The following is a 27,903-nucleotide window of genomic DNA, read 5'->3' as shown; positions in this document are numbered from 1 at the left end:
CAGAGATGTGAGACATCCGGTGGGGAATCTCCAAACAGTGGGAAGTTCTTCCTCACAAAGTTAAAACAGCTCCCCCCACCCCCAGTTCCTTCTCTGTTTGCAGGAATGGCCAGCAGCTGTGTCTGTGAGCCTGGCTTTGGTAGGGAGGCTCCACACAGGAGAAAGAATGCCAAAGAGCAGCTGCCTGGCCTTGGGCTGGTGTCAATTAGCAATCAAGGTCAAGGCTGGACTGAATGTCCCATAATTATGGTCCATCCTCACATGGGAATATTCGACAGCTATTAAAAATGTTTTCAAAAGAACTCTTACCAGACTGAATAGTTTTTGATATAAAGTAAATTCAAAGGTAGACAGATGTAAATCACACAGAGAATATTATAATATATCCTGATTGTGTGAAAGACTAAATGTTGTAAAATGGTAGCCATGATTGTCTGTGCAGGAGTGGTTGGGTGTGAGGTGTGAGATCCCAGTAACCTTTTCTCTGACCTTCAGAGTGGGCAGCTTGGGATGGTGGCCTTTAACCCAACGTGGAGAGGCTGCCGGCACAGTTGTGTTACTAGTGGAACTTTCGTGTGTGTGTGTGTGTGTGTGTGTGTGTGTGTTTTCCTCTGACTGATAGTGACAGCCCAACTCACTGCAGAATGACACCTGTCCGTGTTGAAATATTTCGTGACAGACATGGCAGATTTAGCGTCTGGCAAGCAGAAGGTGGAGCGCTCTGGTATCAGGCAGGTGGTTCCCACACAGCTTCCGACGACGACCCCACTTTGCAGTCATCCTCAACTGCTGCTTCCTGACTAGAGGTTCAGATGGCTTGAGAGGCAAAGCTTTGCTCAGGTCCGTCATGTGGGTGACGCTGTGGGTCACTGGGGCTGTGAGTCTGTTCTCATAGTGACAGGAATATGACAGTAGCTGACTGGGCCTTGGCAGGCCAGCCCTCCAATCAGCTGTCAAGAAGGGGACAGTAGGGCCAAGCTCTTCCATTCATTAAGTGGACGGTGTCCAGCTCATATGCAAAGTTCCTCCCGCCTGTAGACACACAGGAGAAACAATACACACAGTCTGTACAAAACATTGTTTTTAATAAGACACTCCCAGATGGTCCATAGAGGCCTGGGGCACAGATGAAACTGTGCTAAATGTAACTCGGGCCCCGATTCAGAAACAATGGCACCTTGGTAATGCAGATGTCTCCAGTGGTGTCCTTCCGAGCAGGGCATCTTGCAGGTGGCTCAAAAATGCAGGGAAAGCTTGTCTCCCAGGGTCAGAGCTGGTCCAGCATCACATGCTCTTGAGGTCCCTGAAGACTGCGTGGGCTGCATTCCGTCCAGCCGCTCCCATGACACCTCCTCCTGGAACCAAAGCTCCTTTCAGAAGCCCACCAAAAAGGGACAGGGCGGGGCTCAGAGAGCAGCCAGAATTGGAACAACTACCACACTGTCTGGGCTCCCTACAGCTTCCACGCAGGGCTGGGGGAGGCCAGGCTGTGGTCACATTGGCCTCCTGTTCCTCAGTCTGCCAGACTACAGGGAGGCACTTAGCAGTCTAGCAGGTAAAGCTGAAATGCAAGAATCAGGAGGGGCACAGAGGACACAGCTGTTGTTGAGAGGGTGTCACCAGGAAATGACAGATGCAGCCAAGTCAGGTAGGCTTGGAGTAGGTACAGCAAAGAATTTCTAACTAGAAAAACATTACTGATCCTTTCTGGTCTCAAATATGGGCGAGGAATTAAGGAATGTGAGTCTCCCACAACACCTGGAGGAGTTTTCTCCACCCTCCATCAGAACTTGTCCCTACACCTCGGTGGGAGGAGGTGTGTACCCACAGCTGAGGGTTTTGGCAGCCTGGCAGAGATCCTGCTGTATGCTTACCCTGCACAGAGGATGGCTTCCCACATCCTCCTCTGTCTGCAAGCTTACAACCTCTTTCATCCCACAAGCCCTTGCAGTCCACATAGGAATTAGGTCACTCACCAGGGTGGGTTCCACTTCCGCAGAGGTACAGGCCCTGGATAGGGCATCTGTAGCCAGAGTGTTGGGGCACTGGACGGGCGAAGTAGAGCTGGTCCAGGGACATGGCACCATGGAATATGTTCTGTGGAGGCAGGGCTACGGTTGTTAGCACAGGTGTGCTATGGGGTTTTGCCATCCTGGCTGGCACTTCCTCTCTCTATTCTCTAACCCAGGTCCTTTTGCTTCTGGATATTTCCCTGGGTTCTTAACTAAGGGTGAGAGAGGAGAGGGACATGTCCCAGGCTTCAGGTGAGAGAGAAGGACATGTCCTGGGCTGCAGGTGAAACTCCCATGGTGCTTTATTTGGAAAGAGAGGAGTAGGGGCCTCTATAGAATGCAGGGAAATTGAGTGGGAAAGAAAAGGGGGATTCTGAGGGTTTGCTGTAGACCATGAGCCCCCGAGTCTGTTGGGAAGGCCGACTTGCTCTGTTGGCACAGGCTCTTGCTGGGGCATGGGTCTTTGGGCAGCCACCATTTCTCTTGGGCCTTGAGTGTCCCCACTCCCACACCTGTCCCACGGACATCACTGTCAGCAGCAGATATGGCACAGTGGGACCTGGTTCTGCTCACTAGCTTGGGCCAGACTGGCCCAGAAAGACAGTGGGTGTCCTAAACAAGAAGACCAGAATCTGCTAGATGTCACCATGGGTTGTTCTTGCTGCCCCCTCATCTGGTCCCCACGTGAACCACTTCTTCCCCCAAGCCAGCGCCTCTCAAGCCATCCTGCCTTCATGACCACACTGCCATCCTATCCTTAGCCTCTGGTTCAACCTTCATGTCATGCCCACCTTCCAGATCAGACCGTCATCAACACTTCTTTCTCACCCATCCCTGCCTTGTACTGACTATCCACACATGTAGTGGGTAGCTGTTCTAGCTACGACCTTGAAGCATCACCCCTAGTGAGGTGGCAGGTAATTGTTACACCTGCCTATGACCTTGAAGTACATGCCCCTGGGGCGTGGCTGCTCGGGATCCTGAAGACCTGGGATGCACGTACAAGGCCCTTGCTTCACTCCCTCATGATGGTTCTGGATGCTGGGACAGACCAGGCAGATCTTAGAAGAAGATCAGCATGGGACATAGTTTGGCTTTCCCGGATCCTACAATAAATACCTGTGCTATAGTGAGTTATCCCCTAATAAATTCCCTTGCTCATTAAATAGACTCCTCGGATTTCTCACGTCACACACAGTCTGTGAAGTCCCTCTCCCTCCCTGACTTTCTGCCTTCTGTCTGGATCAGAGCTGCCAAAACAAAAACATGACCAAAGCCATGAACGCAATTTCAGACTTACATTTAAAAAGAAAGAGGAAAATTGGTGACATTTATGTCAATAGTGTATTTTATTCCTCTAATAGATGCCAAATCTGATCATCTTGGTACATAGTCAATGTAATAGCACTAACACGATGGCATCACTTGTGTCCATGCTGGGTCTCCCCTATCACACACCACCCAGCTCACTCTGGCCTTTTCCGGCTCAGTAGCTGCTATGGCTGGTGGCTAAGGCGTTGGTGATGCCTCCTCATGGAACTGGACTCCTCACAGGCTCCCTGCCTCCTCACGGGCTCCCTGCCTCCTCATGGGCTCCCTGCCTCCTCACAGGCTCTCGGACTCTTAGCCAGGTTTTAGCTTCTGACCTCCCATCTCCTTTATCTGGTAAAGTAAACTCACTACAAGAGCCTGTTTCCTTAGGGAGGGAGCTCTCTTTAGAAGAGGCTGATGGGATGTTGGGGCAGAAGTGCTTCAGGCCTGGTGATCTTCTCGAGTGGCATCTGTGTGTCTGTCTCCTCTCCTGTCCCCACTCAGCCATGGGCTCTATCACTTCCTAATGAAGGCTGGGTAAAGCCCAAGGCGGCCAGCCAGGGAGGCAGGTAGGAAGATGAGTGTCAGGAGGCCCCAGACCTCCACTCACCCCTCCAGGAAGCCCAAAGATTTTCTCTAGATCCGGTGGGGTGAGGATGTCTCTGGCCAGCACAGAACTCTTGAAGCCGGGGGCGTAGGCCTCGATGCAGTCAAACACTGTGGAACCCAGGGAAAGCATTGGGAAGAAGGGTGGACAATAAGGATGTATGACTCCTAAGTTTACTAAAATCTATTGAATTATGTGAGTCAGGGGTTTATTTTATCCTATGCAAATTACATACCAGTAAGTACAAAACAAACAAGATGAAAAATGGTCCCTAAGCAAGTGCTTTATCAAAGAGGCATGTAGCCAGTCCAGCCTCATGCTCTCATTTCTTACCCCGACTTAAGCACGAGACTACTGCCACTTCCTGAATATGTGACATATTTTTCTTCTTGTTGCTTTGCCCAAACTGTTTCTTTTGCTGGGGACATTCTTCGCACTTGGACCAACCCCATCCATTGTGGAAAGGCCAGTTCAGTGTTTCTTCCCCGGAGCCCTCTCCTCGTCTCCGGCTCATCAAGTGCAGTGTACTCTGGTGATCTACCCCCTCGCTAGTCTCCCCAACTGAACTCTGAGCAACTGGAGGGTAAGAGTGGAGTCCTCTGCTTTATAAAAATGTTATGAATTATTGAGTGTGTGTGTGTGTGTGTGTGTGTGTGCGTGCGCACGCGTGCGCGTGTGCACATGTGGTCCAGTGTGTGTGGCAGTCAGACGACAACTAACCTTTGGGAGTTGGTTTTCTCCGTCCACTGAATGTTAGACTACCAAACTCAGGTTTATCAGACTTGTACGACATATGCCTTTACCTGCTGAGCCATCTCTCTAGCCTGGGACCCTATCCTTTTGGCTTTCTTAACTTAGTGCCTGGTCACAGCCAACATTCACCAGATTGGTGGAAGGCTGCCTCGGACACATCTCTTCCCTTGGGACAGCACCTGCGGAGTTTAGCCTGGATGAAGCTGTGTGTGGGCGTGCCCAGTGGATCCCACGGCCAGCTTTCACCCTGCAGAGCATCCTGTGATGCATGCTTTACCTTTGTCTGCATAGGTGTTTTTCTCCTGCTCATCCCAGATCTTGCCTCCAGACAGGGTGTAGGGTGTGTATTGAGTGAAGAGGGAGACAACATGGCAGCCAGGCGGAGCCAGGGTGGGGTCCAGCGATGAAGGGATGCAGAGCTCAATCATAGGTCTGTGACATGGGCGGGTGGCAGGTAGAGAGGGTCAGGACTGAGAAGAGCTCAGGGCCACTCCGAGGTGACATGAGTCAAAATTAAGGCCCTCAGAGACCACCAACCTGGGCTGATTATCACTGTGAGACCATGGTGGTTAGCACAGACCAGACCACCTCTGTGGTGTTCCTCTAGACCCACAGCCCCAGATTCCAGGGCTCTGGTCCTTTCTCACCGGGCTCAGAGACGCGGTCCAGTCTTGTCTTCCTTCCCCATAGACCTGTGTTCTAATCTGGGCTCCCCAACTCAAACACTACCAGGGTCCAGAGAGTGAGCTCAAGTCAGCAGGTGCTCAGGTGTCCGGGGTCCAACCAAGCTTGTCCCTCCCCTGCTGGCCCAGGAACCTTATCTAGAATAGGCCAAGGCAGAGCATCTAGACCTGTTGAACCACCACAGAATGGTGCCCCACGTCCAGCCTACTCCCTTTCCTACCTGAAGCACAAGTCCCTCAGCTCTCTAGCTACCTTTGGCCCTCCATGCCTGGGTGATTTGTGCGTTCTCCAACTACAGACTGAAAATACTATAAAAAAGGAAAACTATGCCTCACTGAACATGCTGACTGTCCCCCTGGCATCACCCCATAAACAACATTGCATGGCAGCCCTCTACCCAGCACCCACACAGGTATTTTAAGTCCTCTAGAGGTGACTGCTGAGCTACAGGCGGATGTGAGAAGGTTAAATGCAGAAGGGACCTGAATGTCAGTTTTTGGTAACCACGGGCTCCGGGATGCTGGAACCGTTCCCCGGAACCGTTCCCCGGAACCATTCGCAGACCGCATGAGCATCTTTCAAGGCCATGTGAAATGCCCTTTCTCAGGCTGCCAGCCCTCAGCTGCACCTCTCACCTTAGATATCTGCCAGCCTATCCAGCCACTGTCCAAACCCACTGCCTAAATCCTCTCAACCCTCCCAGAAGCCCCTTCCTTTCTCATACTTGTCCAGGTGTTCCTCTCTTACACACCACTTCCTGTCCAACGGCAAACCTCCCCCACCTTACCCTTAAAACACACCCAGGGTTTGGACACTGGCCATTCTTTCTGCTGTGTCCACCCAGGTCCCAGTCACTGTCCTGTTCTCCTCGCACTCTGCATTCAATAACCAATTGCAACAGGACGCCTCTCTTTTTGTCCACTTTTGTGTGTGTGTGTGTGTGGGGTCTTTCTAAAGGAACGGTCAGGCTTTCCTCGAGTGAGAGCCAGGGCAGTGGACAATGCCTGGCTACTGCTGCCGCTCTGCACGCTCCATTTTGGCCTTGTCTTTATGTTCCTAATCCAGCAGCACATCCCTGCCCAAGGGCACCTGCTCTTTGCGCTGGGTGTTCTTCCTCAGCTACTCCACAACCTGTCTTGCCTCCTTCAATTCACTGCTCAAGTGTCCTTCTTTGGAAAAGCAGACCTCCCCCGGCCTGCCTTCTTTTTCTCCTCAGTGCTTGTTATCAGTGCATGGTGTTGGCTGTTTTCTAGCCAGCAGAGGCCAGCACAGAGGCAGAAGATCTTTTCTTCCTGCTCTGTGTCTGAGCTGACAAAGAGTTGGCACCACATGAGCAACCTAGCGTCTCTCTTTCATCTTATGCTGTGAGTTCTTTTATTCATTCATTCATTCATTCATTCATTTATTACAGTAGTCTGTAATAAATTTGTATACAGTACTCTGCCTGCGTGTGTCCCTGCAGGCCAGAAGAGGCACCAGATCTCATTACAGGTGGTTGTGAGCCACCATGTGGTCGCTGGGAATTGAACTCAGGACCTCTGGAAGAGCAAGCAGTCAATACCCTTAACCACTGAGCCATCTCTCCAGCCCCCACGCTGTGAGTTCTTATGCACCAGGCTTATCATAAACTTGTGTCGGCTTCACATCCCAGACCCCACAACCTGTGCCCGGTGGGAGCCTGGCCCTGAGTAGGATCCCGGCACATGTCTGTTTAACAACATAGAGGATGAAGGGTGTACGTCCCACAGAGCCCCGCCTGCCGTCTGCTCTAAAGGATGGAGACACAGCCAGGACGGGAGGTGCTCTTAGGAGCGTGGGTGAAGGGGCTCCTCAGACATGACTAGGGGACAAGTGAGCATGTCTCCTATTGCGTCACGGTACCTGAGAAGCCCCTTCTCTTTCTCAGAAAGTAGTTTCTCCTCTTCTCAGAGTGCTGCTCTCCTTGGGACTGTCCTCCACTAACCCGGGACTCTCCCAGCATGCCCCCCTCTTCACCTCCTCTGCTCTGATGTCCAGATTTCTTGTCTGAGATACATTTTGTGTTCTTGGAACATGGAGATGTTGGGAATCTCCAGCTTGGGGGGTGGGGTGGGGAGGGGGGGCATTCCAAACCCCGCCCCGATGTTGGGCTGGGAACTCGGCCCACTCCTCCCATTCCAGACCCTGCCCAAAGAAAGCCCACCAAGTGGTGGCTCCTCCCCTGGAGCCGCTCAGAGACTGAGCCTACAGGGTACTTAAGCTCCGGTCCCTAAAGCTTACACGTGGTTTCTCCTGAGATCACCTGGGGATGCTTGGCTCATTAAATCTAGACTTTTAATTCAGTTTGATTTGGCTTTCTGCATCAGCAGAGTTACCACTACCGGGGGATTTTTCAAAAATACTTATCAGAAGAGACTTAGGCAGACTGGCCCTGGGACACTGAATGAAGGCTTAGTGCCAGGTAGAAGAGGCCAGGCCCCTGCCTTGGAACACACAGGGGACACAAAGGCCAGGTCTCACCTACTTTTTGGAAGGCAGGCCACCCTTGGCATCTTCAAAGGCCTGGTGGAGGATCAGGGTGTCTTCACAGTTCAGGTGAATGGAACACTGATGATGTGGCTGCAGCTGATCCCTGGGAACATTGGGGGCCGCCCGGAAGTTTGGCAGCCTGTCCACAGCCACTGAGAAGACAAGAGGTCAGGTCGGGTCCCCAGTCTTGCAGCCCCCCCCCCCCCACCGCCCATAGTCACAACGTGCTTGTCTAGCTAATGGACCAGAAGTCTGAAAGTAGGACAAACTGGGGGGACAGGAGAAGGAGAACACAGTGTGGCTGGGTTTCCCTGATTTAGAGTTTTCCACACAGATGGTGTCAAAAGGCAGATGAACCAGGCGTCTCTTACCATTGATCTTGGTGACAGGAGATTGTGTGTCCAACTGAGAGATCCTCTTCACAAAGGCCCCAGGGAGCCACTCCTGGAAGGAGAGAGCTCTGTGAAAGGCCTGGGGTAGCCAAGGCCCAGAAAAGCTGCCCACACCAGTCTTTCAACCTCTATCTGAGGAGATCCTCTTCTTCCTTCAGAACTCAGCCCCAAACTACCCCTTCTGTGAGAACTTCCTGGAGTCCCCTCACTTTAGGCTAAGCACATCTTCCTCTGCCCGTGGCCCACTGTCCTGGCTGGGAGTAGCTCTCATCACGTCCTGCTTGGGACAGGGATGACAATTCTATGCACCCTATTTCTTTGAGCCGTAGCTCTTGCTACTTCAGAATTGCCTTAACAATATGCACTGAGAGCTGTTGAATTTTGTGAGTGGAAATATTCAGAGACAGTAGTGCTTTGCCCCCAAGAGCAGGCTGCCTGCTCAGACACATTATCTTATCTTTCAGGGACAGGGAAGGTATGGCCAATTGCAATGTTCCGAAGTCCTGAGCCTTTCCCGGACTCACGCCCCTTTCCATGTCTCTCCACGGTATCCCCCACCTCTGCCCCACTCACACACGACCCTAGACTGGCTGGGAGACTTAGCCAATGTCAACAAATAAGATAGCTCCAGATCAAACAATCTGGAGCTTGCATGGCCGAGCTTGCCTGCTGTTACCCTCTGCCAGGCCGGAGAACATGCTGGAGCTCCTGTGCCAGAGGCCACAGGGTCTGTCCTGAACCCACCACAGCCAGCCAGGTCCCAGTCACAGAACTGAGTCCAGTCAAGACCAGCAGAGGCACAGCCACAGCAGGTGACAGACAAGCCTCAGCAGCGACTCGGTCAAGATCAACCAATTTCTCCCTGTCTACGGGCTAAGGTCATAGCTGCCCAGAAGTTTTATGGCTGTGCTAAAAACACAACACAACACAACACAACACAACAAAAAACCTCCCAAACCTCCATTCCCAGAGTTAATGCTGCAATAGATCACTGGCAGAAGGTAGAATCAGAGACAGTGAGGGGGGAAATCCAAATCCAGGTAGTAGACAAGTCAGAATTCTAGGGCAGACCTGGGCTCTGGCACTAGCTTGGCCTATTGCAGGTGGTGTGGTTGACGTCCTCTCACTCATGAGGCTTTTCTACTGTTTGCAAGCTGCCTTCCTCAGAGAAGGAGGCTTAGTCCTTGGATCTCCCACCCTGACGTCATCTGGGCTCCCCACCCCACGTTCCAAGCCCTGTGTGGCAGATATTTTACCTCTACTCCGACCCACCTCACCTGTGGCGTCAGCTCCAAGAAGGTGACCTGCGGTGATGCACAGGATAAGACGACTCTGCTCCTCACCTCCTGGCCATCCTGCAGTATGACTCCTTGAACATGGCCTTCACTGTTCACCTGCACCTTAGCCACAGTCTGGGGTCCCATCAAGAGACCCGAAAGCCCCCAGAAGAAAGCCCAGGTTAAGAATAGTGGGTGTGTCTCGTAGGCACCTAAACTTCCTCACCCCAATCCATGCCCTTAACCAGAGACTTCTCAGGAAGCCTTGATGCAACCTATCCACCATGGAGCATAATCCATGCATGGTTTCATGACTGGTGGACTGGAAGGGTTTGCTCAGCTGCCTCCAGGCCCCAGAAATGTAGAGCCCAGATTCTGGGCTTCCCTTGTTCATCAGTAATTCCAGGATCTCTAAATCTATTCTATCCTGCCAACAGTTAGGGTTGGGGAATGGGGTCCACACCTTTTCTGTGAAGATACTTGCTCCATGCGTAGTAGCTGAGCTCGCAATGGCATCAGAGAGGGCACCCATGCCACCTTGGACGTAGCCCCAGGCGCCCTGCATTCCCTCCAGGCTGCCCATTACATGATGCAGCAGCACATACCTGAGGGCAGAGCACAGAGCACCAGGGGTTGAGGCGGGATCCCATCTCAGTTTCAGATGCAAATGACCCTTTCTGTCCTGGACCTTCACCTCCTTCCCAAGCCAGCCCTTTCCCTGAGCCTTTGCTGGAGCTCAGTGCCCTGCCATCTCACGCCACACCCACTCCCTGTGCATATGTATGATGCAGGACTCCAGCCTCCCTGTGCCACAATCACTCCAGGCCCCTGCCTGTGTCTACTTCCCGTAGGCATCTCTTCGTGGGTGCATGTCTGGCATGCATGTTAAACCCAGCACCTTATCATTCTCTGAGCTGTTCCTTTCCAGTGTCCCCACCCACATGAAGGGCACTTTCAGAGTTCCAACAGAGACCCTGGTGTCACCCTTGACTGTGTATCAACTCCTCAGAGTGCTCAGATGCCTCTCCCTTCTCTCCCTTAGACACAGCCAGACCAGGGTCACTCCTCAGCACTTGCTTCCCTGGAGGCCACCCTCTGTGGAGCCTGGATCCCTGGTCTCAGGGCCAGATGCTCCCGTCAGCCTCCCTTTCAAAGCCTTTGCTGTACAGTACTGCCCGAGGGCAAGGCCAGCCTCATCAGGTGGTGTCCACGGCTCCTGCCTGGTGTCGGCCTGGTCTTACCATGCTCCCTCACACTGCACACCCCTACTAAGCCGAGTCCTTTGGTTGCTGGAATGGAGCACTTGTCCATGCCACTTGGGCTTCTCTACCTGCTGTGCCCCCAGCCCGGAACCTCTCCTTCCTCAGCTTTTTGCCAGCAACCCCCTTCTCTTCCCATTGTTTCAGACCAAACATTCCCTGCTTCAGGTCTTTTTTCACAGCAGGGCAGTTTTCCCTGCTGACCCACTATCAGAACACACTCCACACTGCATGGTCTCTGCTTGCTCCGGGTCTCTCTCCTGTGAGGATTTCTGGTCCCTTGTCTACTGTGTCTCCAGCCCCCAGCACAGGCAGATGCTCATCAGTAGTTGTTAAGTGAAGCAATGGATTTCTAAAAGGCATGTTTCACAAGCTGACCAGTGGCTCAGCTTCCCTAAGACCCAAGCAAAAAGGAAGGGAGGCCCCAGATCCACACTGGCTGGTTAGTCAAGAGCTTGGCAGAGGGCACCCAACACTGGCAATGCTTCTTCTCCACGGCCCTGGGGAATTCAGGACTGGCTTGACCTCTGTCGAAAAGCCACTTCCTGGGGAGGTGCTTTCATCCTGGAGAGATAAGCCACACTGACAGCTCTAGCTGCATCTTAGGAGTTCAAACCACAACCACAGCCCTCACTGTGACTGACCGCCCCTCTCCGATTGGGCTCTAGACACAGCTGCTCACAGAGACGGGCAGCTGCTCCTCCCCGGGAGGAAGCTGTGTGAGTATGCAGCCAGAGAGACATGGGCTTTGCAGGAGTCAGGAGGGAGAGAGGAGGAGGGAGGGAGGAGGAGCAGGGGGAGGACAGAAGATACTGATAGCAGGAAGAGGCTTCTCCTGGAGACTCATGGAGAAGAGCAGCTAAGAAGGAATTCTGGGGTTCAGACAGCATGTGCTGCAAGTCAGCTTTGGGCAGAACACTTCTTTGAACTCCAGTTTTCAGATGTGACTCTGAGAGTCCATTCATCATGCATGATATGCCGAGCTTCACAACTGGTGCACCAGCTGAGCTCAGAAAATGGTGCTCTGTGAGCGTCTTCATTGGGAAATATGCTCTCCTCAAGCAGTCTCCCCACCCCTGTCACCTTGGGCCCTACTCACCCACTCCCCGGAGTGTGGGGACTTGTCATGGCTCCAATCACAGCATCTGTTGCTAGAGTAGCCTTCAGAGGCTCGGACTCAAACCAGTGGTCCAGCACCTGGAGAACAATGTCAAAGAAAGGCTCAAGGGCCTGGGTGGCAGGAGAGGTCCCTGGGCCATCATCTGGCCATACTCACCTTGGAAATGGGGGCTGTGAGGACCTGGTAGTACTGGGGGAGCTGGGCTCCCAGGGTGCGCCCTGTAAGAGAGGTAGAAACATCAAGTGAGACAGGCCTTGAGGAGACTCTGTTCCCATCCCCAGGGAAGAAGTAACAGGAAGAGGCAGAGACCTGGTGGAGAAAGCTTGACTCTCAAGGGCAGTGTGTACTTTTCAAGCCTTAACAAGGCTGTGGGCCCTCTTAACCATCTTCAGCTCTGAGCTGTTTCTCTGTAAGATCGGAGACATATTTCATATGCTACTGTAAGGATTGAATGAAATAGGAAAGATCTGTAATTTCAAGGGCACCAGTTACATTTTAGCCGCAGGACAGGGTTCTGGCCATTGTGGCCCCTCTGCATACTTTAGCAGTTGGCAAAAGTAGTTGCTTGATAAATATTTATCATAATAAATGGTTATTGCATGAAGCTCCTAGGACTGGTAATCTGAAAAGGAGTCTACTTTTGGTGTTGATGACAAAGTCCACTTGCTTCCTCCATTTCCAGATTCTCTGCTGTATAAATGCAGCGACAACCATGTAATGTAGTCGCTGACCTAATGCAGTGACAATGACCCAGTGTAGCTGCTGACCCAATGCAGTGACAATGGTCAAGTGTAGCCGCTGACCCAATGCAGTGACAATGACCCAGTGTAGCCGCTGACCCAATGCAGTGACAATGACCCAGTGTAGCCGCTGACCCAATGCAGTGACAATGGTCCAGTGTAGCCACTGACCTAATGCAGTGACAATGGTCCAGTGTAGCCGCTGACCCAATGCAGTGACAATGACCCAGTGTAGCCACTGACCCAATGCAGTGACAATGGTCCAGTGTAGCCGCTGACCTAATGCAGTGACAATGGCCCAGTGTAGCCGCTGACCCAATGCAGTGACAATGGTCCAGTGTAGCTGCTGACCTAATGCAGTGACAATGGCCCAGTGTAGCCGCTGACCTAATGCAGTGACAATGGTCCAGTGCAGCCGCTGACCTAATGCAGTGACAATGACCCCAGTGAAGCTGCTGACCTAATGCAGTGACAATGACCCAGTGAAGCTGCTGACCTACTCTGTACCGTGACTCTGGACTTATCCGTGTGGCTCACCAGCCAATGGAATAGTTCTAAATGTGTCACAAATGGAGCCTTGTAGCTGGCCTGGGCAGCAGGGCTTACCCCTGTGCATCTCTTTGATGTAAGAAGTACATGCCCAGGGTAGCATGCTGCCTCCACACACAGGGCGAGAGACACTGAGAGCAGAGTTGGCCCACTGGTTGCCCCAGCCCCAGACATGTGCATGAGACCAGACCAGAGCTACTGAGCCTGCTGGGATCAGCTGAACTACAAAGACCCATGGGAAAAAATGCTGACTCGTAGATGCCAAAGGAGTTTTGTGGGGTTTCTTTTTCTTGCGACCATAGCTAACTGATTCAGTATTTTTCTAGGATGTGGGAATTTGTCTGTGTACTCAAAGGGTGGTAGAAAAGAGCAGCATACTTCCTGATCAAGCTTCTATCGTAGACCCACGGCAGACCTCCCTAATTGATCACAGACCTTTTATTATTTTTGGTCTAAATTTAGTATTCTCTCTCATTTGGAGGCAACTCTTCAAATTCTCCTGGCTCTTACATCATGTTCTAGCCATGGCTGTGGCAATGAGCTCCATGCTGTGATCTGATCACACACTGGAATTCCTACAGCATCAAGTGAAGGCCTCTGTGAGAGGTACCTTTCCTTTCTTCTCTGGGCTTCTCTGGCACCATGCCAGTTCATCTACAGATGCATGGCCCAGAGGCCACTGTCTCATGAGGGAACCTCTGACCATTGGGGGAAAAGGCCCTTTCCTTCTCTTGGAAATGGTCAAGGACCTACACACCTCTTATAAAGGACTTTCCTCAGAGAGTCTCAGCAGCACCAGTGTCTTATCACCTGTCACCCATGGCCAGTGCCAACATGCACCCTAGTACTGGTGCTGCCTCTAAGTGGTTTGAATACGACATTTCCCCCTAGGCTCATGCATTTGAACACTTGTTCCCAGTTGTTGGCACTGTTTGGGGAGGTTATGGAACCTTTAGGAGGTGGAGCCTTGCTGGAAGAAGTATGTCACTGGGGGTGGGGCTTAGGAGTTTCTAGCCCCTCCCTCCACTCAGTTTGCACTCTCTCTCTGGCTCCTACATGTGAATGGAAAGTGATCCACCAGCTTCCTGATCCGGCCACCTGCTACCATGCTGTCTTTACCATTATGGACTCTGAAACCTTAAGCTAAAATAAACGCTTCCTTCCTTAAGTCACTTGGCCATGGTACATCATCACAGCAACACGAAACAGCTAATACACTCGAGCTAGCTTCTTCCTTCAGTCCCCTCTTTGGGTGCCTTGGGGTCACCCTTTCCCTTCTAAGCATACACAACCCTTTGTATTGTGCCCCATTTTTAGGGTAGGGTAGGCTGAAATTTTGGGGGGAGTGCCTGGCAGCTTCTGTGGTCCATGGTCTATTAGCTGACTACACTTGGTGTCCAGCCTCTCAGGTGGCCAAGCTCCACCCTACAGAAAAAAAGCCCAAGACTAGGCCACAAAATTCCCCCAATTCCTGAACTTGCCCCAAGATGAGACCACAAAATCCCTCCAATTCCTGAACTTGCCCCAAGGTCAGGCCCCAAAATCCCGCCAATCCCAGGTCATCCTGGAAAGTTCCACTCCTCTACAAGAAACTCTATATAAAGCCTGCATCCCCCCACCAGAAACCCTATATAAAACCTGCATCCCTCCACTCCCCCCCAGAAACCCTGTATAAAGCCTGCATCCCTCCACTCCCCTACAAAAAATCCTATATAAAGCCTACATCCCTCCACTCTCCCCAGAAACCCTATATAAAGCCTGTATCCCTCCACTCCCCCCCCCAGAAACCCTATATAAAGTCTGCATCCCTCCACTCTCCTACAAGAAACTCTATATAAAGCCTGCATCCCTCCACTCTCCTACAAGAAACTCTATATAAAGCCTGCATCCCTCCACTCTCCTACAAGAAACTCTATATAAAGCCTGCATCCCTCCACTCTCCTACAAGAAACTCTATATAAAGCCTGCATCCCTCCATTCCCCCTCAATTCTTTGCTGCTTCTCCTGAGCAGAGGCAGCCACCTTCTTGTGTCTTTCCCAATAAATATCTTGTGTGAGGTTTGCTGTGCAGTGTGACTTTGTGGTATTCCTCGGCTCCTGACTGCCAGGATCCCTTTCCCCTCAGAGCTGTAACACACACACACACACTGGTGGTGTCTTGGAGCTTCAAGCTTAGGTCCAGGCATCCAGAAAGTGGACTTGTTTCTATGAAGGTCACTTTCCACACCCTGATTTCCTGTACTTTACTTACCTGCCTTCAGCAGCGGCCTCAGGGTGGACAGTGCCTTGAGTCTCTGTAGCAGGGAGCCACGCTGGAAGGCTTCTACGTCCACTGGGGCAGCATCCAGCAGGGGGTCAATGGCTAGCACCAAGCGTTTCATGAACTCCTCGTACCTGGGAAAGGCCTGCAACAGAGCTTCAGGTTAGCTTTCCACAGTCCAGAACCCCACAGGATACTGCCCCATGCCCGGTTCTCTGTGCCACACTTCCATATTGTAACTGATTCTTACTTGAGAACCATTTTTGTGGTATATAACTTTACTGTGTTAAAGTTAAAACGTTTCCACATATGGCTGTCATGGCCCATAGCACAGCCCTGACGGTTCCTCAGGCCACATCTAGCTGTGGCTCAGCCTGGCTCTGCTCAGTTCTTCCACTTCCAGGTGTATATGTCACATGTGAAGGACAGAGAAGCCTGTGCATTAGAACAGCCACCAGGGCCAAAGGTCAGTATGGCCAACACCAGCCACACAAAACTGTCCAGTGCCTGAGGGTATGGGTATAGGCCCTGTGATGAAACCATTCGGAAGTTCTTTGTCCTTTGTGTGTGACTGATGGAAGGCAGATGGCTTCCCAGCATGTTGACCACTCTTTTTTCATCTCTCAGGCTGACATGCCGCCTTATCCCACATGGCCACAGAAGCCTGTGTTCTCTCGCTTAGCAGCCCCCAAAGCAGAGCTGCTCACAGCCGGGGCCCAGTCTCCGCCCTCCTCGCATGGGCTGGTAACAGGAACAGGGATAGAAGTTGCTGCCACCAGAGATTCTTACTGATTCTTAGCCCAGGACTTCGGATTTGGGCTCAGCTAGACATATGAACAAACCCAGGAACTGTGGTATTACATAAAGTTCTGTGGTAAAGAACTTCTTCAAAATCATAATTAATAATAAAGTTTTCCCTAGACCAGGCTTGCAAAATGACAACTTTCAAGCACAAAACCATAAACTGAGGCCCTTGGGTTCCTTGGGAAATGTTCCAGGCCTCCCACTGTGTGGTCACTAGCAGGTAGGGACACAGGCACTGGGACCTGGCCATGCACTGATGTCCACAGGTGTGTCTGACAGCGGCAGGATTTGAGCAAGGGTAGAGATGGCCCTCAGCCCACGGCACTGGATGTTCCTGAAGACCGGAGGGCAGTTCCGCTGTCAGCCGGGCGCTATGATCTCCAGCAGAAACGTCCCTCAAGGCTCAGCTGTTGAGGTTAAGTGACGCTGCTCAGGAGAAGACATGGGACTGTTTGGCAGGATGTAGGGCTTACAGGCAAGCTCTGAGGGATACAGGCTGGCTCTGCTTCTGCTGAGCTCTTCGCTCCCTGACGGCCAACAAGAAACAACCAGCACCTCACACTCCTGCCGCCCCAGCTGTGGGCTGCTCCCGTCACGACACCTTCCCACCATCACGAACAAACAACAAGCTAAATAAATCCTTCCTCCTTTAAGTTGCTTCTAGTCTGTATTCTGTCACAGTCTCACAGTCCCAGCAGCTCACATGGCCAGGCTTAGGATGCTCTGGGTAAAGGGGCGAGTGCTGCATGCCTGCGGCCATCCGGGCTTTGCCCAATGCCAGATTAGCACACCAGAAAGCAAGTGCATCGATTGCACGAACCTAGGTTTTCTTCACAAGCATGCCTCCACTGAGACAGGATTTGGTGCCACACCTGCGGCTGGCACCCAGGCTGTTACAAGAACGGCCATTCCAGAACACTTCCTCAATTGCAGAACCCTCCATACCAGGTCCATTGCGTCACTCACTGACTCATCTGGATGAAGCCAGCAAACATGTTCCTGCACTAGATCTGCAGGAAGCAGCTTGCATTCCCCATCTGGTGTGTGTTCTGCGAGGCAGATCTGCACACCACCACAGACACTTTCTGGCTTTGGCCGTCATGGATTGATGTCAAACTGAAAGAATATTTTCTTGTCCTAAGTTCTTCTTGTGGGCTTTCCTGGGCTTTAGGATGGGTAACACGTGGGGTTCTGAGCAAAAGCAGAGGGATAATGCATTCCAGGGATTCCTTTATGACATCCAGCATGCAGAGACCACCTGCTCAGCAGCCTCAGATGAACACATGCAGGCTCCAGGAGTCCCAGTGTCGACTGGTTTGAACCACTGTCCACAACTCTTCTCGGAGTGCCTAAGGTCAAAGGCCAGCATGGACCAAGTTGTCCAGGGAAAGCGGCCTGTTCAAGCCCCACAGCCTTGACACCCATCTCCTCTTGAAAGCCTGCTCTGGGTTGCTGAAGGAGGATTTAAATCCCTGTCCATCTTCCCTACCTGAGCATCCTTCTGTGAGAACTGAGAGATTTGCTTCTGGTTTTCAGCCACGTCTGTGCCCAGCAGAAGGGACCTTGGCACCTTGCTCAGTGTGCCCTCTTCCAGCATGGGAGTGAAGGAGTAGGGATTTCGGAGGTGAAGCCTCAACCCATGCTTCTGCAGAACACACAAAAAACACAGACATTTTAGGGATCTGTGTTTCTGCCAAAACACACAAAAAAACACAGATATTTTAGGGATCTCCAGTTCCCTTTGTGTGACCAGCTAGGTGTGTTTGTGATTGGTCCCAAGGTCTACAGACCCAGTTCCTATCTTTTTAATAGATGTTACAAGTGACCCTCTTGCCCAGACACCCACTGATAGACCAATGAAGCCATGACACACAACACTCCACCATGCACCCCATCCTGTAACATGTCAGACCGCCCCATCCATACACACTGTTCTTACTTCATCAGAAAGGGCACTCAGATTTACAGTTACCACCACACTACAGCTCTAGAGAGCTTATTACCCTCTCCATACACACAACAATGGAAGTTCAGAGGAGTTAATTTGTCCCATGTCATTTTAGAAGGCAGATCTGTATTTTAAAACCACATATCCATGACTCCCAGGCCCTGGAGCCCTCATCTATAACTGCCTTCCCTCACTTCAGAAGTAAATAAGTAAACTAAAAATAAACAATAAAGCAATGGTTGTGTGAAAATCCATATGTACAAGGTGGATAAATTAGTCACATAATTTTTAAAATGGACATGCCAGTCTAATTTACTACAAGGTCACTTGAAGTGGAAGTTCCCTTGATGCATTTAAATCAGGACTTGATTTACAGACATTTCACCAGCACACAGCGCTTCCTAAGAGCACATCTACTTCTCCAAAGGAGCCAATGCAAGACTGTGTGCTAACATCAGTTGGATGGACTGTGGCTGCTTTCTGGAGACTTCTTGTCCTGACCCATGGCCTGCTCCCTCACTTTATGTCTCTGCTCAGATACTGCCTAGCAACAAGCCCCACCCCGGCCCCGAACACACTGGCAGGCTCTCTGTCCCCTTCATATGTATTTTGCCCAGAATGCTTATCACCACATGGTTAATTACACATACATTTGTCTCCACCTCTCTGGGCGGAACACAATACTTCGAGGTGGGGGCACTGTCTTGCTACTGTCGTTTCCCTCCTGCGGTACATTCTCTAAGTGTTCTAGTGACTGAACGTTGCTGACAGGATGGTGCCACAGAGGATAAAAGCTAGAAAGCAAAAAGAAGCCCATCCTAGCATTCCAGGGGATGCGCAAACCGGAGACTTCCCAGAGGACACCTGGACACTTTACCCAGGCAACGGGATTCTGCAGAGCAGAATCCAAATGTGGGTAGGGACTGGGCTGGGGCAACTTAAGGCTTTATTATTTTTTTTTAAAGCATTAAAGTTGAGATTTCTTTATTGCAGGTTGGAGCAACTTGTACCTTGGGCCCTTTTTTTAAAATTTAATTTTGTGTATACAGGCATTTTGTGTGTATGTGTATGTAACACCTTGTATGTCAAATGCCTGTTGAGGTCAGAGGAGGGCATTAGGTGTTCTGAAACTGGAGTTACAGATGGTGGTGAGCAGTCATGTGGGTGCTGGAAATTAAAGTCAGGGCCTCTACAGGAGCAGGAAGTGTTCCAGCCCCTACCTTGGTTCCTCTTGACATGATGAATTGTTTAACTGTGGGGGCTATCCTCAGCTCCTCCCTTTCCCTCACCACTGGCGTCTCTTATATCTCCGAACCTTGTCAGCTCTGTCTGCAGAAGCTGTCTATGCCTCTCCAGCCCCATGCCCTCATCACAGACTGCCATCTGGTGGTCCACTGAGCAGCTGCCTCTGGTATCTGTGGGCCCTCCATGCCACCTCGACCATGGCCGGAGGGCTGATCTTCTATAAACTTGTCAGTCCCACACTCTGCTTCCTGACTAAACACCTCTTCTGCCTTTTCACTGATGCTACAGGAAAAGCAGTCCTAGCACAAGCTGTCCTGCCCCCTTTCCCGTATCCCCCGTAGTCGGCCTGCTCCGGCCTGCAGGGGACTCTCGGCTCAAACTTGCCTTGACCTGCCTACTTCCACATCCCCTGGCCAGAGCGCTCTCTGTTCAGATGTCTAGTGACTTCTTGCCTTTTGAACATCAGCTCATGCATCATCCCTTCAAGGAGTTCCTGGTCACCAGGTGAGGGTGGGACTTCACTTCTTCCTAGCACACTGTCTTCCATTTTTCTTTCTGTCACTTACCTCTAGTTAAAGTTCGCTTACTGTACCTCCCCTCAGGCTTGTTCTGGGCCCGGTACAAAGCAGGCACTCTGGGGACATTGAACAAACCAGTCGGATATGCAGCCCAGGGGAAGCTGAGTTATTTCAAGTGTAACTAATTGAACATGGATGACTCTTTTTTTTTTTTTTTTTCCTAAACTGATCCTATGGCTTCTACCTCTGTCATTCCTGATTGTTCAATTATGAGAAGGAAGAGGAAGATAATGCTAAGCCACTACCAGGATGTCCAGGAGTTTGTTCAGGGAATGCAGTTAGCCGGGAATAGCAGCCCTTCCTCTGCTTGCCCGAGTCTCAGCGTGCACCGCCATCCCAGGTGGAGAGGGACAGGGAAGGACCAGCTGTGTCTCACAGACCGGAGAATGCTGGAAAAGGCTGCTCTGGGGTCCCACAGCTAAAGCAGGCTTCTGAGTGAGAACCTTGGCACTCCTCACTCCTCCCGACTCATACCTAGGTCATCCCTACCAATGTCTAGCTCTGAAGGACTCACCGCAGGCAGATTTCCCCAGTAAAACATGACTGGAAGGAATGTGGATGGGAGAGACCTAGAAGATCCTCCAGGGATGGGAGGGAAGGCTGAGGCTGCCTCTGGCCCCCAAATCCGCCACAATACAAATTCCCTTCGGCTACAGTATGAGATGGACTGAAGAGCCTGGACCTAACTCAGGCTTTGGTTAAATTCTATCCATTTCTGATACTATGTCTCCTCCACTCTCCTCTCTCAGAGATAATAATTTCTTCCCTTGGGCTTCTGTTATCACCCAGTCCACAGGCTCTTGTACCTGGTTCTATTAGAGCAAAGAGCTTTACAAACAGTGGCTGGCGTCTTCTTCATTTCCACTTGAGCAGGACTCGAACACTATGGGAGACTCCCTGGCTCTTTTCTCTAAGGTGGGAGACAGCCCAGCAAGCACCTTGGAGCTAAGTCAGCCCAGAAATGAGATGGTTGAGTTCTAAGGCTGTGGCTGCTCTGAGGAGGAGGGGGCGGGGACAGAGGCAGGCATGCCAGGGGACAAAGGTTAGGGGACCAGGAGAGAACAGGGGGCAGGGAAAGGCTTCAAGGATCCCTTCCAAACGGCCCAGGAGCCTGAAGAGGCCCCAGTCCTCTGAGACAAGCGGCACAGTGGTGGTCAGTAACTCCTTCTATACCAGTCTGACCCAGGTGAGGGAGGGGAATCTCTTTTTAGGCAAGATCACCACACACGTTAAAGAGAAAGCCCTATGTTACAACTAAGGCCAAGCCGAAGGCAAGGACAGCAAAATGCAATGGAAGCGGGACAAACAACTGTCCCCTTAAGAGGACTGTCACACCCCCAAGTGGTACCCAAAGGTCTCAGACCTTCACTGCGGGCCTATGGCCAGGATGGGGGAGCGCTGCTGGGGGAGGGGTTACAGATTAAACAGGGAGCACATCTCAGGTACTGCAATGGAAAATCTCCGAGCTGCCTCTAACCTGTTTTCATGCTCTAGCTATATTATATATTTCATGCTCTAGCTATATATATATTTCATGGCTATATTAAAAATAATCCCGCACTGGCCTCCCAGCAAGAGGAGGTCCTCAGCTGTCTGTCACTAATGGTGGGGTTAAAGGTGAGTCAAGGTGAGGGCTTTAACCTGGTCACAGACCTGAAGGGTAACTGGCGACAGTAAATACAATTAGTCCCTCCTGGCCCAGCGTCAACAAACATAAAGGGTAAACTAATGGTCATACAAGCTCTTCCTCCCTGGTCACACAAGTCAAAGGCAAACTCAGGGTGATACGTAATTCCTCCCTGGTTTAGGGGCTTTCCAAGTTCTGGGCCACCCAGAGCGACTCTTAGCAGACTGTAAGCCTAAGCCAATGACACTAAGGTTAAATATTCCCCCTTGACTAGGCCTTAAAAGGTGGCGCATCCAAGGCCCACGCCATCCTGAGAAGAGAGCAACCTTCTGCTTCTTCAACAAAAACCCAGGGATGAGGCTATGGGTACCCAACTCTCGCTTTCTCTGGTGTGCCTACACTGTGTCTCACTGGCATAGCTTTGCTTTGCACATTATTAAAAATATCTAGCCAGCCTGGGCTACAGAGTGAGATCCAGGACAAGCTCCAAAGCTACACAGAGAAACCCTGTCTCGAAAAACCAAAAAAAAAAAAAATCTGTCTACCCCTCATCTTCCAGCTCTTTCCCCTGATACCTTGACATCCATGTTGAGGGCACTCCCCGCTAGCTCCAATAAACTGTCTCTGGCTTCCTTTCTGTGTCTGTTTTTAAGTTCTTTTATCTTTGAGACCAAGAACGTGCAAAGGGGACTCTGCTTGCGGCGACACGGTTTCCTGATCGTGCTGTCAAGAACGGCGGTAGATATGCCAAAGTTTAACAATGGCATGTTAGGGAGCTCTGCAAACTCAGGCACCCAAAGCTGCATGCAGGGGCTTCATGAAGACCAGGTAAGATTCCAGGAGGCAAAGGGAGCTGGAAGCCCCGTCCAAGGCACCAACCAGGTGCTGCCGTGCAGATTGAAGGTCTGATTCATCTAACAGACCTCGTTTTACAAGAGGCCTGTTTCTCATTTGAGATTTCCAAGCTTTTAAAACAGAGGGCAGCTAAGACAAAACCAAGCTGTGGCATGTGGGTGGAGATGTGTGGGGTAGACAGAGCCTGGAAGACAGGAAAGACCTCAGGGAGGGAGCGGATCGGAGCATGGGATATGATGCTTCCCTCCCAGGCCAGGAAGAAGGAATCACTCCAGCCCTTGACCACCAGGCCAAGAGGGGCAGCTGTACCTTCAGCTCCAGGTCTGTGTAAATCTGTGGCCTCAGGAGGCTGAGGAGATAGGATGCTCGGGAGAACTTGAATCCTGGAACCAAATCAGAAGAAACAGTCACCCCAAATCATCCCTGCCTCTTCTCCCCACTTCTCTGGGCTCACCTGGAATGATCTCCTCAGTGACAGCTGCACCCCCAATCACATGGCGTCTCTCGAAGACCGTAGTGTTCACCCCCAGTCTCTGGAGGTATGCTGCCTGGGAGGACAGAGGGCTCTTTCTTGATCCCTTGGCCTTGACCAAGGAGCCTCACTGCAGGGCCTACACCATGTCCTTGGTCACAATGTCTAGATGTTCTCTCAGATCTGGTGCACCTACATCTGCCCCTCCACTTTCCAGCTGAAGATGACTGTCCTTCCTTTAGAGGAGGCCTAGTGCCTGGGGGACACATATTGTATCCTATCTACCCTGCCCTGGATGTCCCTCTCCTTCCTCTAGGCTGGAACAAGCCCCTCTCTTCCACCCAGGCATATATATGTGTATATATATATCTCAAAGGCAGTATAGTAAGGCTGAGAACATCAAGCCAGAATCTTCAGTTCAACTTGTCATTCTCATTTCTGCTGATCATGTGCCCCAGTTCCCTCCCATGTAAAGACAGAGCTAATGATTACAGTTCCAACTTCCGTAGCTTCACGGGGCTGGGGAGGGTTACCTTAGCTGCTCTCTAACAAGTATTACAGTATGCTTCATTGCATGTGCCCTGACACCTGTGGCACGTGCAATAAAGGGATGCTGTGGCTGGAGCAAAGCTTCATTTGGAAGAGATGACTGATGACTGAAAGGTTCTACAAACCTTTCTCTAGTATTCAGTGGGAAATGAATAAATATATATTGACCTGAGTTAGTCTAGAACTGCAGGCTAGTCTAGTCTAGCCCTGCAGTCGTGTGTGTGTGTGTGTGTGTGTGTGTGTCTGTCTGTCTGTCTGTCTGTCTGTCTGTCTGTATGTCTTTGCACCACTGATATCAATGAGGCGATACAGAGGGTGAAGTTCCTGAGTTACATTTTGCGAAGTTCACTGGTCACTACTAGGCGGGTGTTCCTAGCCTGCCATGCTAGGAACAGTTGCTGTGGTACTCCCTACTGTGCAGATGGGAAACTGAGGCTCAGTGAGGGTGGTAACAGCTGGCCTCGGGCTCCCAGAGCTGCTGTGTAGGTGCCGGGAATCTAGTCTCCTGATAGATCCTATTGAGAAGAAACTGGCGTTGGGCAGCTGGCCTGGCACGAAGGGAAGCCATGCTGTTCTCCTTCCCCGAATGACATCAGCAAACCAGACTGCTCTGAGACCGTGGAAGTGAGGCCGAGCTCTGAGCAAGCCCACTGTGGTGTGTGAGCACAGCGGGAGGTCTCTGTACTATCTACGAAATACCAACCCCCCCCACCCCCCCCCCTCCACCCCCACCCCCCCCCACCCCCGGCTACAGATAAGCTTTGAGATTTCCAGGTTGTCTTTGCTGAGAGCATCTACTGGAGAGCAAGCTCCTATTTTTTCAGATCCTTTTCCAGTTCTTTCCAGCACTCTCTTCCTTGGAGAGCACAGACTGTCTCCAACTTGGTGTGAGAGATCCTCCCGACCCCAGCCTCCAATCTGCAACTCTATTCCAGGGACATTTTATAAGCCTTTCACAGGCCATGGGGACCACATGCCTGTGGACCCGTGATGTCCTCTCTAACTGGCTCTGGGTCAGCACTACATGCATGGACAAACTGCCCTTTCCTTCTCCCCGGTGACCTTTGTCCTGCTTGCTTTTTCAAATCCTCCCCTTCACTTCTGGAAGTCACCCGCTCAGGGGCCAGTGAAGTGGGACCAAAGCGGTACTCACAGCCACCAGCCCGTTGTGTCCTGCAATGAGACAAAAGAGAGAAGTGTTACTAAGTACAGGTTCTTTAAATGTTGAGTCCCCATTCCTATCCCCAGGCCACAAATATCCTCTCCCCTGTCCACATTTGGATGCAGGACCGCGTCTCACGGGGGTCAGGAAGCCCACCCCTGGTTCTGTTGACCTTGGCTTGGAAGAAGCTCTGTTCCTTGTTTCAAGGTCAAGAGAAGTCCACAGATACCTGGACTTCTGTCCCTAGAGGGAGCTGGTGACCGTGTATGGAACCACCATGGTTTACAGGGTTGTGAAGGGAAGGTGGCCATTTGCTGGTATGTGTGGGCAGGGGCTATTCGGCCAGCTGAGTGCCATTCAGGGGGACAGTTGCTGTCACACATAGCTTGTTTGACCCAAGTGTGGCTCATACCAGGCACAGCTGTGCCCCTAAAGGCTTTATCCACACAGGAATATCTTTGTCAGTCCCTAGTGCTCCAACAAGGAAATGTGAATAGTTTGAAATGAAAAAAGAACGGAGTGACTAACACATATACCTCCAAGGTGTGCACCGGTAACAGGGTGAGCTCCATTCTGCAGGTTGGGGTGTGTGCTGGAACCTGACTTCTCACAGGTTCCCAGTAATTTCCATGCAAGCGGCAGCAGAGCCACACTGAGTGCCCAGGCCCCAGGCTGCTCTGCTCCTCTGCCTGGGAGACAGCTCAGCTGTTGGTGGAGAATCACTCACAGGCAGAGAAAAGCTCAGAGGGTATCAGCCAGCTTTGGGGCCTCTGGTCACTTTTCTCCTTGGTGAGGGATGCCACTCTTAGCCTTTCAGATGTCAGTAGATGGTTGTGATCCCTCAGCACCTACCGGGACCCAGTGTGGGCTCAAATAAAACTCTCAGTTCTTCACCTGACAAATGTCCACAAGAAGGGGAGCAGCAATGACCCCCATGATGAATTTCTCCATGGCTGAGTTGTTTTTGTTTTAAATTTCCCACATGGAGACATCCAGAATTTTAGAGGTCACTGAGCCAACTTCTCGTCCATTAATGGAGCCTCTGAAACTGGGTTTTTCAAGCCCCTTTGCTCACGGTTCATGAGAATAAATGTAGCTTACATCATGACCTGGCATACGGCTGACTAACAAATGTTTTCACAGAACCAAAGCTCCCTGCCCTAGTATTAACCCCTCCTGTGATCAGTCTACATGATAATCTATGTGGTTTTATTTTAAGAATGTTAGAAGCATTTCATAAGAAAGTTTAAAATAATGCTTGTTGGACCTGCCATTGGTTTGAACCTGCAGCTGGAGAAGCCATTCTCCGAATATACACGTAAATTCAAAGCAGGCAGCTCCCAGCTTCATCTGGCTTGGCCCTCAGAGAGGCATTTAACAACCAGTGGCTGCCTTCATATGCAAGGCAGAGAGTAACATGTATGTAGCATGTTTTCTTCATGTGAATGTGGAATCCCGTGGTGTTGAGGGAGGAGAATTAGTAGTCTCCGAGAAGCGCTCAGTCTGTTGCAAGGCCATGACAAGCACTGTAGTTATTATTTGGCTTTTCATTAGCTGTACTTATCAATCTTGGAAAACTAGTAAAGTCTTCCTGGCCAGCTGGTCCCAGTTCAGCCATGAATGGACACCCAGACTTCAAGTGAAAGGGGCAACGATCTAAACATCAGAATCCTACCTCCACACCCTGGCTGACTCTCTTCTAGTGGCGTCTAGTGACCTGTCCCCTTCTGCTGTGGGATCTGCTAATCCCCAGGCCTCAAGGGATGCCCACTCAACAGTTGATGCCCTTGAATGGAGCTTGCTGAGCTTGGGCCCTGCTGCCAGCCTTTTCCAGACTTACTCCCTGTGTGGGGTGCTGGGTCGGCGTGTTTTCAGTCGAAAAACATGGCATTTAAATCAAGAGCACTGTCTATTTGATTTTTAAAATCGTGTGAGACACATCTTTATTTTAGTATTAATAATAAACACAAGTCGGTGTGTAATAAACACCCATCAGTGCACACTCGGAGAGGATGGCTCTCAGCATACACCCAAAGAAGCCAGCCAGGGCCAGCATTCAAAGCTGTGTGATGCGCCCATGGAAATGGGAACCTGCTACCATCTATATAAAGCCCATCTGCAAAGAAATGCCTTCAGACCCCAAGAGTGTGAAATGGAAGGCCCTGGGGTGGAATGCAGCCTGGCCCTAGGCTGTGCTTCACCCCATTACCCAGCACACTTCAGTGCTCTGAGCCCCAGTCAGCAAAATGTTGCAGGGCCACCACAAAGTCTGAGGGAAGGCGGTGGAGAAGGGCACCATCTGTGCATGCACAACAGGGTATCTGGGACCCCCCCCCCCCCAAAAAAAAAGAATCCTCTTTTCTTTATGAATTAACTCTCTTTCCTCTTTGGATAGGTGACCTCAGTGGTGAGATGGGTACCAGAACTCAGGGCTCAGAGTGGCAGGATTTCTTTTGCCTGCAGTCCAAGTTCTTTCTTCCTAACCCTTAAGTACCATATGCTTTCTGAGGAAACTCACGGAGTCCGCGGAGGGAACTCATTCCTTTCACAGGAGATCTGGGGACGCTCCTGAGTTTATTTAGTCCTCATTGGCAGTCTAGAAAGATTTAAATTCAGAAGGCAAGAACCATTCTAGACCACATAGCAGGCCCAGGATGGAACCAGAACCAAGGGCTCCTGACTCCCAGACTAGGAGGACTCCATCACAAGCTCTGCTCACTGGCACTCCTGGCCAGGTAGTGCCCACAACCGAGGCGGCAGCGGGGCTCCCTGGAGGCCCCCCAAAGGGCGCTGCCTTCCCTCTCTGAGCTCTGGCTCTGCCTTCTTTAGCTTTACCTGCTCCTATCACCACGGCATCGTACTCGGGCTTCAGGCGGGCCCCGGCTCCCGACTGAGCTCGTTTCCAAGCAGGGCGGGGAGAGGAGTGCAAAGCCCTGCAGAGACCTCGGCGGCTGGCAGCCATTTCTGCCCCCAGCAATTTTCTTGCAGTCAGCTTTTTCCAGCGGCCCAGGCAGGGGGAGGGGCTGAGTTACAGCCCAGTGTCCGCCTTGGCCTTGGGCCACATTTCCCAGGGCCTGGCCTTCGGCTGCTCTGAGTTTGCGCACCCTAGGCTTGGGAAGAGGGCGGGTAGCCTAAGGATCACAGTCGGTGCCACCTCCAGTACTCAAGGACCAGAGTGAGAACAGTTAACT

At 51.3% G+C, this 27,903-nt stretch overlaps 1 protein-coding gene across 2 annotated transcripts; it reads right to left on the bottom strand.

The window, feature by feature from the left end:
- Positions 1-318: 318 nt before the first annotated feature.
- On the bottom strand, positions 319-27,903 carry Pyroxd2 (pyridine nucleotide-disulphide oxidoreductase domain 2). Of its 2 annotated transcripts, XR_008213004.1 has the most exons (17): positions 27,548-27,903; positions 24,704-24,723; positions 22,984-23,077; positions 22,839-22,912; positions 17,766-17,921; positions 15,464-15,617; positions 12,080-12,141; positions 11,903-12,000; positions 10,008-10,149; positions 9,545-9,679; positions 8,247-8,319; positions 7,871-8,027; positions 4,961-5,115; positions 3,934-4,040; positions 1,977-2,097; positions 1,178-1,355; positions 319-1,032 (listed from the first exon to the last, which is right to left on the bottom strand). XR_008213004.1 is itself a non-coding variant. In XM_052712965.1 (16 exons), the coding sequence occupies exons 1-16, from the start codon at positions 27,672-27,674 to the stop codon at positions 1,285-1,287; spliced, it is 1,746 nt and encodes a 581-aa protein (XP_052568925.1). In that variant the 5' UTR covers positions 27,675-27,903; the 3' UTR covers positions 319-1,284. The 2 variants fall into 2 exon arrangements, 1 of the variants encoding a protein (XP_052568925.1); XM_052712965.1 differs by having other exon boundaries at positions 319-1,355.

This window comes from Peromyscus californicus, unplaced genomic scaffold (genome assembly GCF_007827085.1).
Source record: "Peromyscus californicus insignis strain IS unplaced genomic scaffold, ASM782708v3 Scaffold_4__1_contigs__length_199733344, whole genome shotgun sequence".
Taxonomy (NCBI): Eukaryota; Metazoa; Chordata; class Mammalia; order Rodentia; family Cricetidae; genus Peromyscus; species Peromyscus californicus.
The sequence above is the reverse complement of the archived record's forward strand: the minus strand, read 5'-3'. Positions and strand labels throughout refer to the sequence as shown.

What these genes read in the sequence shown, in the direction of transcription:
- Pyroxd2 (XM_052712965.1), bottom strand. Translation starts at nt 27,674, where the DNA reads ATGGCTGCCAGCCGCCGAGGTCTCTGCAGGGCTTTGCACTCCTCTCCC. An exon ending in TGCCGTGGTGATAGGAGCAG is followed by an intron (nt 24,724 to 27,547) that starts GTAAAGCTAAAG and finishes GTCTCATTGCAG; the next exon opens with GACACAACGGGCTGGTGGCT. An exon ending in CCCCACACTCCGGGGAGTGG is followed by an intron (nt 10,150 to 11,902) that starts GTGAGTAGGGCC and finishes CTCTGCCCTCAG; the next exon opens with GTATGTGCTGCTGCATCATG.